The 15,437-nt window shown below is 45.5% G+C and overlaps 1 protein-coding gene across 1 annotated transcript in view; it reads right to left on the reverse strand.

Moving 5' to 3' along the window:
• PSMD1 (proteasome 26S subunit, non-ATPase 1) overlaps positions 1–15,437 on the reverse strand; it is a 2,664,479-nt gene that overhangs the window by 2,156,243 nt on the left and 492,799 nt on the right. Inside the window, exon 6 of the mRNA XM_044070690.1 lies at positions 8,068–8,211. Within this exon, the coding sequence (XP_043926625.1) occupies positions 8,068–8,211 (144 nt within the window). The remainder of the gene's footprint in view (positions 1–8,067; positions 8,212–15,437) is intronic.

The following is a 15,437-nucleotide window of genomic DNA, read 5'->3' on the forward strand; positions in this document are numbered from 1 at the left end:
GTGGTAATGGTCTGCCCAGTTGGGCGGAAGGTGAAGGGAAAGACCCTTGTTCTGGGCACACATCCCTGCTCACCAGAGAAACTAAGCCCTTATACAGGGGATCAGAGTGAGAGAGGTCTGTAGAGGTTGAGTGTACTGACACTAAAGGTTCTTTCAGGACCACTGAAGTTTTCTCATGTGAAGCCTAGCCAGAGGAATTAGAAAGATGCAAGATGCCATGTAACCCAAGGCTTGCAGGAACTTCCTCGCAGTGAAGTGACTTCTGGAAGCCAGCTGGGTAAAACAGAGAGGAAGGAAGCGCTGCTTTTCTGGGAAAAGGAAGGCCATTTGGGATGCTGTGCCCACCAGTGCTACCAAGAAAATGATCTTCCTGGAGGGTGTTTGCTTTGATTTCTTCACGTTGATGGTGTACCCTAAGGAGGTAAGGAGGGTTTTGACAAAGAGGACGTCCTTCAGGAGCTTTTCTTTGCACTCTGTCTGAATGAGGCAGTCATCCAGATAAGGGTAAATTTGTTTATTTTTCTGTCTGCAAAAGGCTATGGCTTAAGCATTTGGTGAATACCCTGGGCGCAGTAGATAAGCCAAAGGGTAGTGCAGAGATCTGAAAGTGTTAAGAGCCTGCTCTGAAGTGAAGGAATTTCCTGCAGGATTCCCTTATGGGGATGTGGAGGTAGGCATCTTTTAGATCTAGGGTAACTAGCCTGGCATTTTTTGTCAGCATAGGCACCAGCTGCTGCAAAGTTAGCATTTTGAATTTGGGGACCACCAGGAAGGTGTTCTGAATGGATAGATCAAGGATAGGGCGCCAAGAGCCCTCTTTTCTGGGAAAGTACATTTGTGCACTCTTACCATGAATGTAGATGTTGAGTGTATTCACTGTTGGAGTCATTACATTTGGATTATCTGCTTGCAGGTAGCTCTCAGTCAGCCTGATCAGTCTTGGGTCCTGTATCGGTTGCTGTCTCATCTTCCATGATGTCAGATAGTCAGGGGTATAAAGCATGCAACAGACACCATTACATCAGTTTTTCTTGCCCCAGATGTCAGGTGCCCCACTAATGGTAAGCAATTAAACATAAAAGCACAAAGATATACCTCCAACAAAAAAGCAAATACATCAAAAAGGCTTTTAAGCATAGAAAAGGAAAATAGAGGTATAGCCAAAAGAAGTTAGGGGGCTGGAGGGAGGGTAACCAGGACTACAACAGTGAATACACTCGAACATCTACATTTATGGTAAGTGTACACAACTGTACTATGTCTTCGTGTTTCACTGTTGCAGTCATTACATTTGGGTAGATTCTGAAAGCTATGGTTGGGAGGAGGAATTTAGATAGCATTAGGGCCTGCTATAAGGCCCTGCAAGAATGCAGTGGCAAAGCCAGCTCTGGATTTAGAGAAAATTGGCAAATGATAATGCTTGGTGAAAGTATGTACAGAACTCCAAGTAGCATTTTCTAGGATGTCTCTGGTAGGGATGCCTCTGAGAAAGGCTGTAGAGGTGGATGCAGCCCTGGTGGAGTGAGGTCTGATCCCCTGGGGGATAGGTTTTCCATGGTGCTTATAGCAGAAATTAATGCAATGGCTTATCCACTTAGAAATGGTTTGCTTTGAAATAGCCTTACCTTAAGCCCCTGCAGCAAATGCCACCAGCAGTTGTTCAGATTTCCTTTGAGGTTTAGTCCTGTCCAAGTAGAATCTAAGTTGTCTGTGCACATCTAAGGAATGCAGTATCGGTTTCCCTTTATTCTGTGGATTGGGAAAGGAGGATGGCAAATGAATGGACTGATTAAGAGCCACACTGGATACCACCTTGGGCATGAAGAATGGATTGGTTCTGAGGGACACCCTGTCCGCATGAAAGATGATGAAAGGCTCCACTGCCATAAGGGCCGGTAATTCAGATACCCTACTAGCTGAAGTGATTGCTAAAAGGAAAGCTGTTTTCCAAGAAAAATTTAAGTCTGCAGTAGCAGCTGGCTCGAAAGGAGGTAGAGTGAGTTTCTCCAAGACAAATTTGAGGTCCCAGGCTGAGGTTGGAGCTCTCCTGGGTGGTCTCAAATATTTGGCCCCTCTGAGGAACTGCTTGAGCAGTGGATTAGAGAAGAGGGGAGGTTCTGTGTTATAATGAGCTGAAATGGCTGAGACGTGGATTTTAAGGGAGGAAAAAGACAGGCCCTTGTGAAGCATCTCAGTTAAGTATTGTAAAATCTGAGGTAAATGGGTGCTGCTGTGTTAATCCCTTGAGATTGGTTCCAGACACAGAATCTTTTCCATTTTTCAGCATAAGATTTTCTAGTACTAGGCCTCCTTGCCTCTAAAATGATATCCATCACAGGTTTGCTGAGGGATGGTAAAGGAGAGATTAAGTAATTAGCCAGGCTGCAAGGATCAGTGTTGGAAGCAGAGGGTGCAAATTCTGGTTATCCTGCTGAGACAGCAGGGAAGGAGTCTGAGGCAGGTGCCATGGAGATCACCGTGACACACAGCGCAGGAGGGGGTACCAGTGTTGGCGTGGACAGACTGGAGCAATCAACATCATCTTTGGTTTGTCCCGTTTGATTTCTGGTAGTACTGTGGAGAGCAGAGGCAGGGGGGAAGGCATAGACCGATAGGTTTTTCCAGCTAAAGGACAGAGCATCCACTTTCCAGGCTTGTTTCTGTGGAGTCCTTGTGCAAAATTTGTCCAATTGGTAGTTCTGGGGAGAGGCAAACAGGTCTATATCTGGGCTCCCCCATTTGCTTGTCAAAATGTTGAAAATCCTTGGTTCCAGTTTCCACTCATGTGGGTCCATGAGGTTTCTGCTTAGTCCGTCTGCCAGTGTATTTAATTTTCCTGGCAGGAATTGAGCTTGTAGGTGCACTTGGTAGCTCAAGGCTGTGTTCCACAACGCCATGGCTAGTCTGCAGAGAGGGTAAGAATGTGTACCCCCCTGCTTGTTTATGTACCACATAACAGTGGTGCTATCTGTCTTTACCATTAGTTGTCCTGGAAGAATGTGGTCCTTGAAGGCTGTAAGAGCATTCTGTACAGCTAACATTTCTTTTTGATTGATATGCAGGTGCATTTGACTTTAGTTCTTTTTGCCCTGAATGCAGGGCCCTGCCAGGTGAATCCCCCCCTGCATAGTCTGATGCATCTGTTAGGGTTTGGGTGGCAGGGGGTGGTGTGAAATGTAGTCCCTTATTTTGATGGCAGGCCTCTGCCCACCAAAGGAACTCTAGGCGTAGGCAAGGAATCATTGTTTCTAGGTCTTGAGAATGTTGACACCATAGGCTTTTTAGATATGACTGTAGTCTCCTCATATGCAGTCTTGCATATGGAATTAGAAGAATGCAGGAGGCCATGAACCCCAAGGCTTGCAGTATTTGTCTTGCAGATAGCAGGATTTTTGTGGCCATTTGTTTAAAATAGGTTGTCAAATGAATTTGCTTTTCTGGCAAGAGGTAAGCCATTTGGGAAGTTGTATTCAAGCTTGCTCCCAGGAATATTATTTGTTGACAGGTACCAGGTGTGATTTATTTTCGTTTATGGTGTACCCCAGACAAGTTATAACCCTTTTTACAAAGGCCATATGATTCAAAAGTATGTCCTGGCTTTCTGCCTGAACTAGACAATCGTCCAGGTATGGGTATATTTAAATATTTATTTGCCTGCAAAATGCAATAACTGGAGCAAAGCACTTTGTGAATACCCTGGGCGCAGTAGAAAAGTCAAAGGGCAGTGCAGAGAACTGATAGTGCGTGTAGCCTGCTTTGAAGCATAGGTATTTTCTGCAAGATTCCCTGACTGGATGTGCAGGTGTGCTTCTTTTAAATCTAGTGTTGTCAACCAGGCGTCTTTGCCTAGCATGGGAAGCAACCGGTGAAGAGTCAGCATCTTGAATTTTGGAATCTCCAAAAAGGTGTTTAGAGTAGACAGGTCCAGGATACGACGTCATGAATTGTCTTTTCTGGGCACCAGGAAAAGTCTCGAGTAGAAACCTTGTCCCTTTTCCTCTTCTGGTACCAGTTGAATAGCTCCCACGCATAAGAGAAAAAGTACTTGCTTTTGGACCTCTGCCCACTGATTTGGGGGTAGGTCCGGCCACCCACTTGGTGTTGGCAATGTGTGGAAGTGAAATCTGTAGCCTGGGACACTACTTAAAACCCATTTGTCCTGGGTAATGGGTTCAATTCTTTGCATGAAGAGCAATCTTTCCCCCCAAAGGGGCAGTCAGTTGATAAGTGCTTGGAAATTTTAAAAGGAAGTAATTGAGACAGTTTACCATAAGGGGGAGTCTTATCATTCCCAAACTTGGAAGTGGAGGCCCCCCCATTGCTTAGTTCTGAGTCCCCTGGGACTGAAACCTGGGGTTTTTGCTGTGTCTGGGTTTGGCTTGAGACTACCTGGAAGGGGCTAGAAAGGACCAATTCTTAGAGGGCCAGTGCCTACTAAATCTAGGAGGTTGAACTTGTAAAAAGAAATCTTTAACAGTTTGCTTAGATTTAGCTTTATCTTCCATCTTTTTAAGAACTTCAGCCTTGTTGCCAAACAGGCGGTCCTGATTTAAAGGAGCATCCAACAATTTAGCCTTAACATGATCAGGCAAAGATTGCTCCTTAAGCCAAGCATGCCTTCTGACAGACAGAGTAACAGCAGACCTGCAAAAGGCCTCTAATGAATCAAAACCACATTGCAAAGTATGTTTTCCAACTTGTTCAGCTGAATGCATTAAATCCTGTAATTCTTTATTTTTCACACAGTCAGGAATCATCATTTTCTGTTTAAGCAGACCAATAACATGTTGCTGATATTTTAACATATGAAACTGGCAGTTTAAAGCCCTAATGGCCGATGTTGCAGAAGTGTAAACCTTCTTAGCCCATCTATCCAGCGCCCTGGAGTCTATATCTGAAGGGGCAGGATTTTTAGCAGTAGAAGCCTTAATGCCCTTGAGTCCCTGTGAAACAGTATCTGGATCTGCAATAGGATTTTTAAAAAGGAACTTGTGGGACTCCAGGACCCTGTAGTATCTGTCAAGTTTTCTGGGAGCTGGAGGCAAAGAATCAGGGGCCAAACTAGATTCTGAGAAAGCATCATCAACAATGTCTAGTACAGGAGGAATAGTTAAAGGTCTATGCTGAGGGAAGAGAAGGAAATCCCCAAGCCTCTTTTTTGAAACAGAAAAATCCTGGCTTTCCTAGTGGAAATGCTCCCTTAGAGTATGTAAGGTTTCCCCAAAAGAAAAATCCTCAGGAGGGGAAACAGAGGGAATAGAATCCTTTGCACCAGAATCCTCATAAGTAGATACGGGCAAATCCAGATCATCAGAAGAGTCAGAAAAAACAGAATCCTGATCAAAAGATTCATAATCAACCTCAGTCCTAGGCCTCTTAGAAGGGGGGGGTTGGCTACCCCTGATTAGAGTTATTAGATCTTCAGCCATTCTTATCATTTGTTTTTTAGAAATAGAGGCCTGAGCATGTGGCCTGCCATCGGTTTTTTAGACATGGATTGAAATTTAGGCCTAAGTAATGGAGGCGTCGATTTAATATGCAAGTCCGTAGGCCTGAATACACCCTCAGAAGCCGGTGCCTGCAGAGCGGCTCTGGACCCATCCAAGGTAAAGACATCTGCGGGTTCCATAGTTAAAGCATCTCGCGGCATAATGGACTGAATGGGTCTCAGTACAGGCCTGCGAATCAGAAGTAGCGGGTATCAGGGGCTGCGAAAGCACCTCACTGAGTACCGGTGAACTGGCGACTGGCTTAGAAGCGTCATCGGCAGTTTTGGACCTCGGCAGCCTGTCTCTATATTTATCTTTGCATTTTTTCGGAATCCCGGTAGTCGGATGGCTAACAGACGACATTTCTGGATAATTAAACCAAGAACCAAAATATTTAGAGGTGAAAATATACAGACTATAGATAGTGCACTGATTAAAGCACAAGGCAAGTAATGCAGTACGAATGAAAATTCGTATGGAGGTACTTGCTTTCCACAAGTAATGCAATTAACTTTTACTGACATCGGTAAGGAGCAAGAAAAAGGTACCACAACAGGGTACTTAGCTTTAATTGAAGACTTCGGTTCTGGAACTCAAATGAAAATTTCAGGAGTCGGCCGACACTTGCAAACTGCTTCTGCTTCGTGCACCGCACGGCAAGAAAGAATGGGGTAATGGCGTCGGCTGCATGTTTTACACCCCTGACGACCTGACGTCATGGAAGAAGGGACAGCAACAGACGCAGGACCCAAGACTCTGTTAATCAGGCCGACTGAGGGAAACCTGCAAGCAGACAACCCAAATGTAATGACTGCAACAGTGAAACACGAAGAACATCACTGAATTCATACACATGTGGTTGTGAAAAAGACTTAATAGCTCAGAAATATTTTAAATTGCAACACTGTGGGTGTTTAAAGTTGTACTTGCCAGTGTGGTGCCTTCAACACTGAAAAAAACAGAAAGGGCACTGAAGAAATGCAAATATAAACATATATATGCTATAACACAAACAATTCATTAGAAAAATATGCAAAAGTCTGCCAAAATATCAGTTATAAATTTTATGTCTTACAACAAGTGCAAAAAAATATCCTTGGGGGGACAATGGGAAGATTCATTAGAATATCGAGAGCTATTTTGGCAACCACATTTACAAGCCAATGGACCACTGGGTTTCCTGTTTTGAAATTAATTGCAGCAAAATTATAAAAGTACAAACTATAAATTATACAAGTTTTAAATATACGTAATTTTTAAATTACTTAATCACACACTACATTTTGTGTGTTTTAAAGTATCAATTTTTAACTTTCAATATGGTCTGAGTCTAAGTCTACTTAATTCAAAGAAGTAATTTTGAAAGTGTTTACTGATGTGATAAGTTCACTGGACGTCAATGATTGATTGCACTGTATATTTTTCCACAGTGAGAATGTTTTAGTTCTGATCAAGTTCAATGTGGTTGTAACAAAAGAGCTGAACTACTGTTTTGTTCAATGAAGTGTGGATTATCTTTCTATGTTTTGTTTGTGAGCTGGGCTGGTACTTGCAGTGGACTTGAGGCAGAAGTTGTGCTGGTTCTTAGGAATTTTACTCTGGCTTGCCATTTTGGATTTTCTCCTATGGCCAGTGCCATCCCAGAAAGAACACCTTGAAGACCACCACAAATTCCTGGGATGGGCATGCCAACCCCTCCCTCGCAGGCCAGTGCCTCACATGCCAGAGTCACCAACTGAAGCCAGGTTGCCCGGACATACAAGGGCCCTTTATATGTCAGTGTGGCCTGATGACTCATGGGTCTTGTCTATTACTGGGATTCCAGTGATCTACACACATTCATGAAGCAATACAGCCGATGGAAATGTTAAGAAGGGAGATAAAATAGCCAAGGTCTGTTCTCTCATTTCTGGAGAAAGTCTGGTTTTCTGTACTGAAAAGGTAACCTTTAGTAGGAAAAAAGGCTAGCTTTGGATGGACAAAACGTGTCATAAAGTAAATCACAGACTTTCAGTGGCAATGCAGACTTGTGTACTGGCAGATCAAAGTAGTATATGTGGTGTTTGTTGCTGGACTCTAGGGCATATCAGAGTACAAAATAAAAAAAAAAAAAAAACTCCTTGCACTAATTGTTGGTGTATTTTCTCCCAGTACTCCAGCTGGTAGGAGTTAGACTTCGTTGTGCTATTATATCTGCTGACCTTTATTCATGTGTTAATACCGGTTTGTATGCAGTTAATCATGTGCAAGGCAAGGGCCATCATGTCACTCAGAGCAGAGAAGCTAATCCTGGAGAGGAAGCTAGTGTACTGCAGGAAGCAGGAGCACATGCATAGACACAGAAACAGACATCCATCTAGAGCATGGTCTTGATACAAGTCATTAGTAGATAATTAAATATATTCCTACAATTCCATACCGTTTTACTTAATGGTTTTATACATTCTATTGGCTTCCAACTGTCCATACACCTCACAACAACTGAAAGCTAAACTTGAATCAGTCTACTCAGACAGTTAAAAAAATGAATAAGCAGAAAAAATGCCACTGAAGGATTCTTCATCTGGCTTAACTTTACCTGACACACATTGATGAAATCTGGCTTCTCCAGGTTCATGTAAATTTTAACCAGGACCCTAAGTACCAAGTTTCGAAACTGCTTGTTCTGAATTAACGTCATGCATAGCTTCAGACTGTACGCTAGCATTCCAGAAACATCATTCTGTACGTATAAAAAAGAAAAACGCAAGTAAACTATAACATAGGGCTACCATTTGGTATATCATACTCTACAAACTACATGCACATTTTCAAAGCATATCCTAACCCAACTTCTACATGCTAATTTCCAAAAGCAAAACAATTATTAAAATAATTTTCACTAGAATACGGCATTTTCATATCATACATCTGCAATGCTATAACGGACATCAGCATTATTTTTAAAAACTACATGCAAACAATTTTCTGTCCTTTAAACTTCAACACATCTTTAACTGTACACAGTTTACCCAAACTTAAATGTAATATCGTTCTTCACAATTTAAAAATCTTGGAAAAATAGTAAATTGTATTTTTGAAGGTTCTGCAGTGGAGGCAAGGCAGCAGTTTCTTCTTTGCAACCCCCCCCCCCCAACCAATTTGGAATCTCTCCTCTCACAGAATACAATAGCACCACACTTCAATCGAAGACAGGACAATGTATTATATAATTTACACATCTCAAATCGCATATGTCAAAAGTTTTATTACATCAAAGTAATGCAATTTGATTTGTGTGCAACTCTGGCTTACTGACTCACATAACTGAAGCACTCAGCAGCAGAATGTTCTGGCTTTTGCACCAAAAGTATTTGCCATAATCCATGGGGGAGGGGTAGAAGATTTTCTCTAATAGTTCTTGGCAACAGTCTTGTGGGTTGTAACATCTGAGCCACCATAGTGTATTTACCACATATGCTTCCCAGCACAGGGGATACTAAATGCAGAGTTAAGGAGGGAAGCCAATGGCTGGCTGGAACAACACAGCAATAAGTGCAAGAATGAGAAGTTATGTACTTACCATAACGTTCCATGTTAGTTGTCTTCTCGCCTTCTTTCTTGCTGGATGGTTTCAGAGCCGAACCTCGGCTCCGACTCGGCCTATTACTAAAGCTCGAGAGCTATTTTTACTGGCTTGAGGCTATACTATGTCCCATAATGCTAGGCGTCATATACCCAGATCTCGTTTGATAGCTAACACTATGGACATAAATGTCCCACCACAAGACAAGACAATGTGTTTAACATATGTAAAAATAAGCTCTTCTACATATATCTCTTACAAGGGCTACCAAAAAGGGAGCAAGACAGCTAGCTGAGAAGATAACTCTGGTGACAAAAAATGTCTCACAAGATACTCTAGGTCTTTCCAGGCTAGGGGGATAGAGGATGGGATGCAAGAAAGAAGGCGAGAAGACAACTAACATGGAACGTTATGGTAAGTACATAACTTCTCAATCTTAAATTGTCAATCTCGCCTTCATTCTTGCTGGATGGGACAGCGTCCCTAGCACCTTAATCCTGGGTGGCTCAATGGAACAGACTCTTGAGTACAGTGGAACCAAAATCAGCCCGACTTCCGGAGGCAATGTCCAGTTTGTAATGAGAAATGAAGGTATGAGAGGAGGCCCATGTGGCCGCTGCACAAATAGAATCCATAGGTAACCTTGCTTGAAAAGCTACTGAGGAAGCTAAAGCTCTAGTTGAATGAGCTCTAGGCTTGGTAGGGGGCTCCTTATGCCTCAATTGATAGATTAACGTGATGAGAGGTCAACCATCTGGACAAGGTTACTTTAGAAACTGGAAGGCCTTGCTTTCCTCCCGCGTAAGACAGGAAGAGCTGTTCTGATTTTCTCGACTGTTTAGTTCTATCAAGATAGAAGCGCAGTTGACTGTGAATGTCTAAACAACGTAGTCTTCTCTCAGCTCTATCAGTATAATTTGGGAAGAAGACTGGGAGATCAATAGTCTGATTCAGATTTTTTTCAGAGAGTACCTTGGGTAAAAAGGAAGGATTAGTCCTAAGAGACACTATCTTTGAAAAACAAGATAAGGGGGGTGCACAGAGAGCTTGTAGTTCCGAAACCCTTCTCGCTGAGGTAATAGCTACCAAGAAAAGTGTTTTCCACGAGAGCAGTCTTAACGAGCAGGAAGCAGCAGGTTCAAAAGGAGGAAGAATTAAAGAAGACAGTACCAAATTTAGATCCCATGGTGGAGAAGGGTCTTTAATCGGGGGCCTAAGTAATAAGGTTCATTTTAGAAAGGCTTTGCAAAGCTTGTGGGGCATAATACTGGTCTCTGACAAGCCAATGTGGAAATTTGCAATAGCCGCCAACTGGACCCTGATAGTGGCTGAGGAAGAGCCTGTTTGGAAAAGTTCTGCCAAAAACACTAGAACTGTTTGGAGAGGAGCTGTGAAAGGGTCCACTTGATTTTTCCTTGCCCAAATAGAGAAACACTTCCATTTACTAGCATACGTCCTTCTGGTGTTAGACTTGTGAGAGGCAAGGATGATATCACATACTGCCTGAGAAATTAAGGGAAGCCTGGCGAGGGTTGGAAGTGGAGCAACCAAGCTGTGAGGTTGAGAGATGGAAGGGATTGGTGCAGCCCGCCTGATTGATGGGTCAGAAGGTCTGGCACTGGGTCCAAATGCCAGGGCTGCTCTAGTAGATGACGTTGCAGGAACGGAAACCAAACTTGTCTGGGCCAGTAAGGGGCAATGAGGATCATCCTGGATCTCAAGGCAGTTGCTTTCTGGACTGAGTAATTAAGGGAAAAGGGGTGAAAGCATATAGAAGACCCCGGGGCCAATCGTGGACAAGAGCGTCTCTGGGAGGGAAAACCGGAAGAGGAAAGATGGTGAAGAAATCCTGACACTTGCTGTTTAGAGGGGTTGCGAAAAGGTCGCAGCAAGGCTGACCCCATCTCTTGAATATTTGTTCCACTACTAGCTGGTTGAGAGACCACTCGTAGGGCATGAGAATGGCCCTGCTCAGTCTGTCCGCTATGACGGACTTCCCTGGAATATGAGTTGCTACCAGAAACCGTTGAGAAGAGATCGCCCACTGCTAAAGTCTGAGCGCTTCCCGACATAGGGTGTAGGACCTGGTTCCGCCCTGCTTGTTGATGTACCCACACTACAGACATATTGTCTGTCTGAACTGCAATCGGCCCAGTGGGTAGAGAGTTCTGAAGGGCCTGCAACGCAAAAAGTACCGCTCTCATCTCCAAGACATTTATGTGCAGGTGGCACTCGAAGGGTTACCAAGTGCCCTGGACTGTCCTGCCCTGAAAATGCCCCCACCCCCCACCCGATCAGGGAGGCATCCGTTGTCACGGTGGCAACCGGAGGGGGGAAAACAACAGGTCTGCCTTGGAGCACGTGAGGCGAGACCATCCACCAAGAGAGGTGTCTCTTGCATGACTGAGTGATGAAAATGTTGTGAGACATGGGAAGCTGCTGAAAGGACCATTGGGAAAAAAGCATCCACTGCAGTAGCCGCATATGAAAACGAGCTAGCGGGAAGCAAGTTGATTGCTGCTGCCATTAGACCAAGTGTTTTTAGTACAAATCGGGCTTGGACCCTGTCCTCCTGTAGTAGGATTTGAAAATGACTGTGAATGTCTGAAACTCTTTGTGTAGGTAGTTTTGCTGACAACTCCACCATGTTTAACACGGCACCTATGAAGGTGATATGCTGACAAGGAAAACTTTTCGAAGTTTATAGAGATGTCTAGCTCTTTGCACGTCTAGACAGCGTAATCCCTGGGTTGAAGTAGCTGGTGCCTGGTGGTGGCAGTAAGGAGCCAGTCTAAATATGGAAACACCTGGAATCCTCGTCTTCTCAGGTGAGCCGCAACCACTGCCATGCATTTGGTAAACACCCTGAGGGCTGTGGTGAGGCCAAAGGGCAGGGCTCTGAATTGGTAGTGACTGGCTCCCAGCCGGAAGCAGAGAAACCTTCTGGAGCGCCTGTTCATTTTGATATGGTAGTACACATCCTGAAGATCTATAGAGCACATCCAATTGTCCCGACCCAGAAAGGGTAGAATGGACTGTAGCGTGACCATCCAGAACTTCGTTCTTTGAACAGACTTGTTCAGCCTGCTGAGATCCAAAATAGGTCTCTAGTCCCCCATCTTTTTTGGTACCAAAAAGAATTTGGAGTGGATTCCGGATGCTTGTTGGTCTCTGCTGGGACTGGCTGGATGGCTGTTTTTGACAGCAGCTTTGAAATTTGACGCTGCTTGATCTCTCAGACCGGGTGGAAGGTCTGGAAGAGGCCCTTTTGGTTGTTGCGGGGTGTGGATAAAGGTAACCCTCGGATATAATCGACCGTACCCATCTGTCTTGCGCAAGGGAATGCCAGGCTTCTGGGTACAGTGAAAGTCTTCCCCCGACTGCCTCCGGTGGACAGTGGCAGCTCCTCAAGGGTGCTGGAAGGGTTTGTCAGAGAAAGATTCTCTGCTACCCTGATTTTGCAGACCCCCCCACTGCCCCTAGGGTGGCGTCTGTTATTGTTCCCTCCTCTGCCTCTGGAGGGGAGCTCACCACGTGCGTCAGGCAGTACTCCCTGGGGTTTACGGAACCACATCTTTCCGCCCTTTTGACCCTTAGGGTATAGTCTAGAAGGGGCGGAAAAACGGACTCCTACGGCAGAGAGTCTTGCCTTCCTGCTCACACCTGGTCAATGTATCCTTCACTTGAGGTCCAAACAGGGCAGAACCGTCAAAGGGAGTGTTAGTGACGGACGCCTTGAAGGGGTCAGCAAAGTTGCAAAGCCGCATCCAGGCATGTCTCCACAGAGCAACGCCCATGCCTGCGGCCCTACTCGCTCCATCGGCTGCATAAGAAATGAGCCACATGGAGGAGTTGACAATAGAGTTCAGGGTACCCAGCTGGGAGTTTATCTTTTCCTGAGACCCCACAGCTGTTGGGTCCTCTAAGATATCACCCAGTTCTTTAAGGAGGTCTCTCTGAAGACGGGTGAAATGTCACAAGTAATTCAGCAACCGCAAGGCAAAGGTCGCTGAAGAAAACATCCGCATAGTCCTAGATTTCTTATTAGGATGATGGACAGGTACTGAAGGGTCAGCCAACTCCCCCTTAGTGGCTGCCGCCACCACCATGGCATCAACGGGGACACCCTTAGACAGAAACTGCTCGTCTGCCAGGGCTGTAATAAATTTTGTGGGCCTCCGGGGAGTTGGTTCCATAGTATCCGGAGCTGTCCACGCCTTCCGAGCCACCACCTCCATGAGTGGGTCGAAAGGCAGGGACACCCAGGAGCTGGAAGGGCGAGAACCGAACGCATCCAGGTACACAGACTCGTCCTCGGAAAGGTTGAGGGCGGACCAGTTCCCCCTCTGTTTAAGGATCTCTAGAATGTCAGAAGGAGACATCCTCAGAGGGGGACCTTGGGGACCCTTCTGAATCATCCAGGTCGGTGTCAGATGTCACTGACTCAGGGGAGTCAACATGCTTCCTCTTGCATGTCCTCTTCCGAGGGGGCTCCCCTGCAGGATAAGGGGAGGCCTCGGAAGAGGAGGAAACGCCCAATGGAGCGGCCTGGAGTATCGGTTCTCTGCGCTTGTGTTCGGGAGGGTAGGCAGAGGCTGAAGCAGGCACCGTGGAGAGAGGGGCCAACGAGGCCGACCGTGGCGCCAGTATGGGAGCCAGCATGCTCCTCATGACCTCAAAGGCGCCCCAGCTCCAAGGAGATGAGAGCTCCAACCAGCACAGAGAGGGACGGCTCAGAGGACTACGTCAGGGATGAACTCACCTGCGCCAAGGCTCCGAGAGGGAGAATGGCGTTGGACAAGGGTCCGATGCCACTCGCCCCCTCGGAGCAGACGAGGGAGTCTCGACACCTGGATCCCTCCAAGGACGGAGCCAATGAAGGGATTGGAGCAGACTAAGGAACCGATGACGGAGGGATCGATTCCGATGCCCCAACGGTACTAATCTCGACGACCTCCGGCTCCGAAATCAGCAGAGTAGTTGGAGGAGGAACTTGAGCAGGCATTGGGGTAGCCCGTGTCTGTTGAGATGGGCTATGCAATAACTGGGCCAGCGCCTGCGACTTTAAAAGCCTGCTGACTACCCTCTCGAGGTCATGGTCCGAGAGCCTGGAAGACCTGGAGGAGTGAGACCTATGGCTCTGCTCCGACAGCAAGAAGGACTTCAGAGCCGATCTAACAGACTCCAGTGAAGGAGACCTGGAGTGTTTTCGGCTTGGGGATGACTCCAACACCAAAGCCGGAGCAGACTGAGGCCTCGATGAATCTGTTCCAGCTGGAACTGACGAGGCAGAAAGAGTACCACTCTGCGCCGGCTGTGAACATGGAGCCAACAATTTGGCGGGCTTTGAAGGTTTTCCGGACACAGGCTTGGGCGGAGAACATTCAGGCTTTAATAAGCCTCCGAGAATTAGCTTATTTCTGCGTTCCTGCAGGACTCTGGGGCTTAAAGCGTGACAGATGGAACAAGAGTCCTGCAGGTGCAGAGGGCCCAAACAATACACACAAGTGTGACCTGTCAGACATCTTCTGACAGCATGAGTCACACTTCTTAAATCCCGATACCTTGGTATCTTTGGACATGATACCACAGGGTTGAGACAAAGAATCTAAACAAAAACACTAACACACTCAACAAAAGGTTAAATTAAGCTAACTAGTAAAAAGAAGGCAGAAATTCCACACACACACTAAGGGGAAAACTGTACTAACTACTGAAGGGAGGGTTAGGCCCGTCCACCTTAAGGGTGGAAAAAAGGGTACGGAAAACTACAGAAAAAGGGTAGGGAAACTACTCGCTACTCTCTAAACAGTAATTAAACTAATGAGAAAAATATCTATCAAAAACTAACTGTAGATACAAAATTTTGAAAGACGACCTGGAGCCGGTGAAAACGCAACCTCGTAGCTGAAGCGGCAAACAAGATCTGGGTATATGACGCCTAGCATTATGGGACATAGTATAGCTTCAAGCCGGTAAAAATAGCTCTCGAGCTTTAGTAATAGGCAGAGTTGGAGCAGAGGTTCGGCTCCAAACCCATCCAGCAAGAATGAAGGTGAAATTGACAACTTAACATTCTCCATTCACAGCAGAGATGAGATTTTAAATCAATCATTATTTAAGCACTTGGCTTGACATTCAGTAGCTTCCTACATAAACTGGATAGCCACTAGCTCCAGACAAGCATGGAAGCCTTAAAAAAAAGGGGGGGGGGACAAAGTAACTGAACATCTCCAAGACTGTTGGTCACTTGGATAATAAACAAACCACTAAACCAAATAGATTATGGTGCAAAAAAGAAGTACCAAACACAACCAAAATCTGATTAGCTGCTCAGGAGATGGAACAGCTGGGTAACAGAAGGTTGGTATAAAGGGCTTGGA

This window comes from Protopterus annectens, chromosome 4.part1, assembly GCF_019279795.1.
Source record: "Protopterus annectens isolate FY-2018-M chromosome 4.part1, PAN1.0, whole genome shotgun sequence".
Classification (NCBI taxonomy): Eukaryota; Metazoa; Chordata; order Ceratodontiformes; family Protopteridae; genus Protopterus; species Protopterus annectens.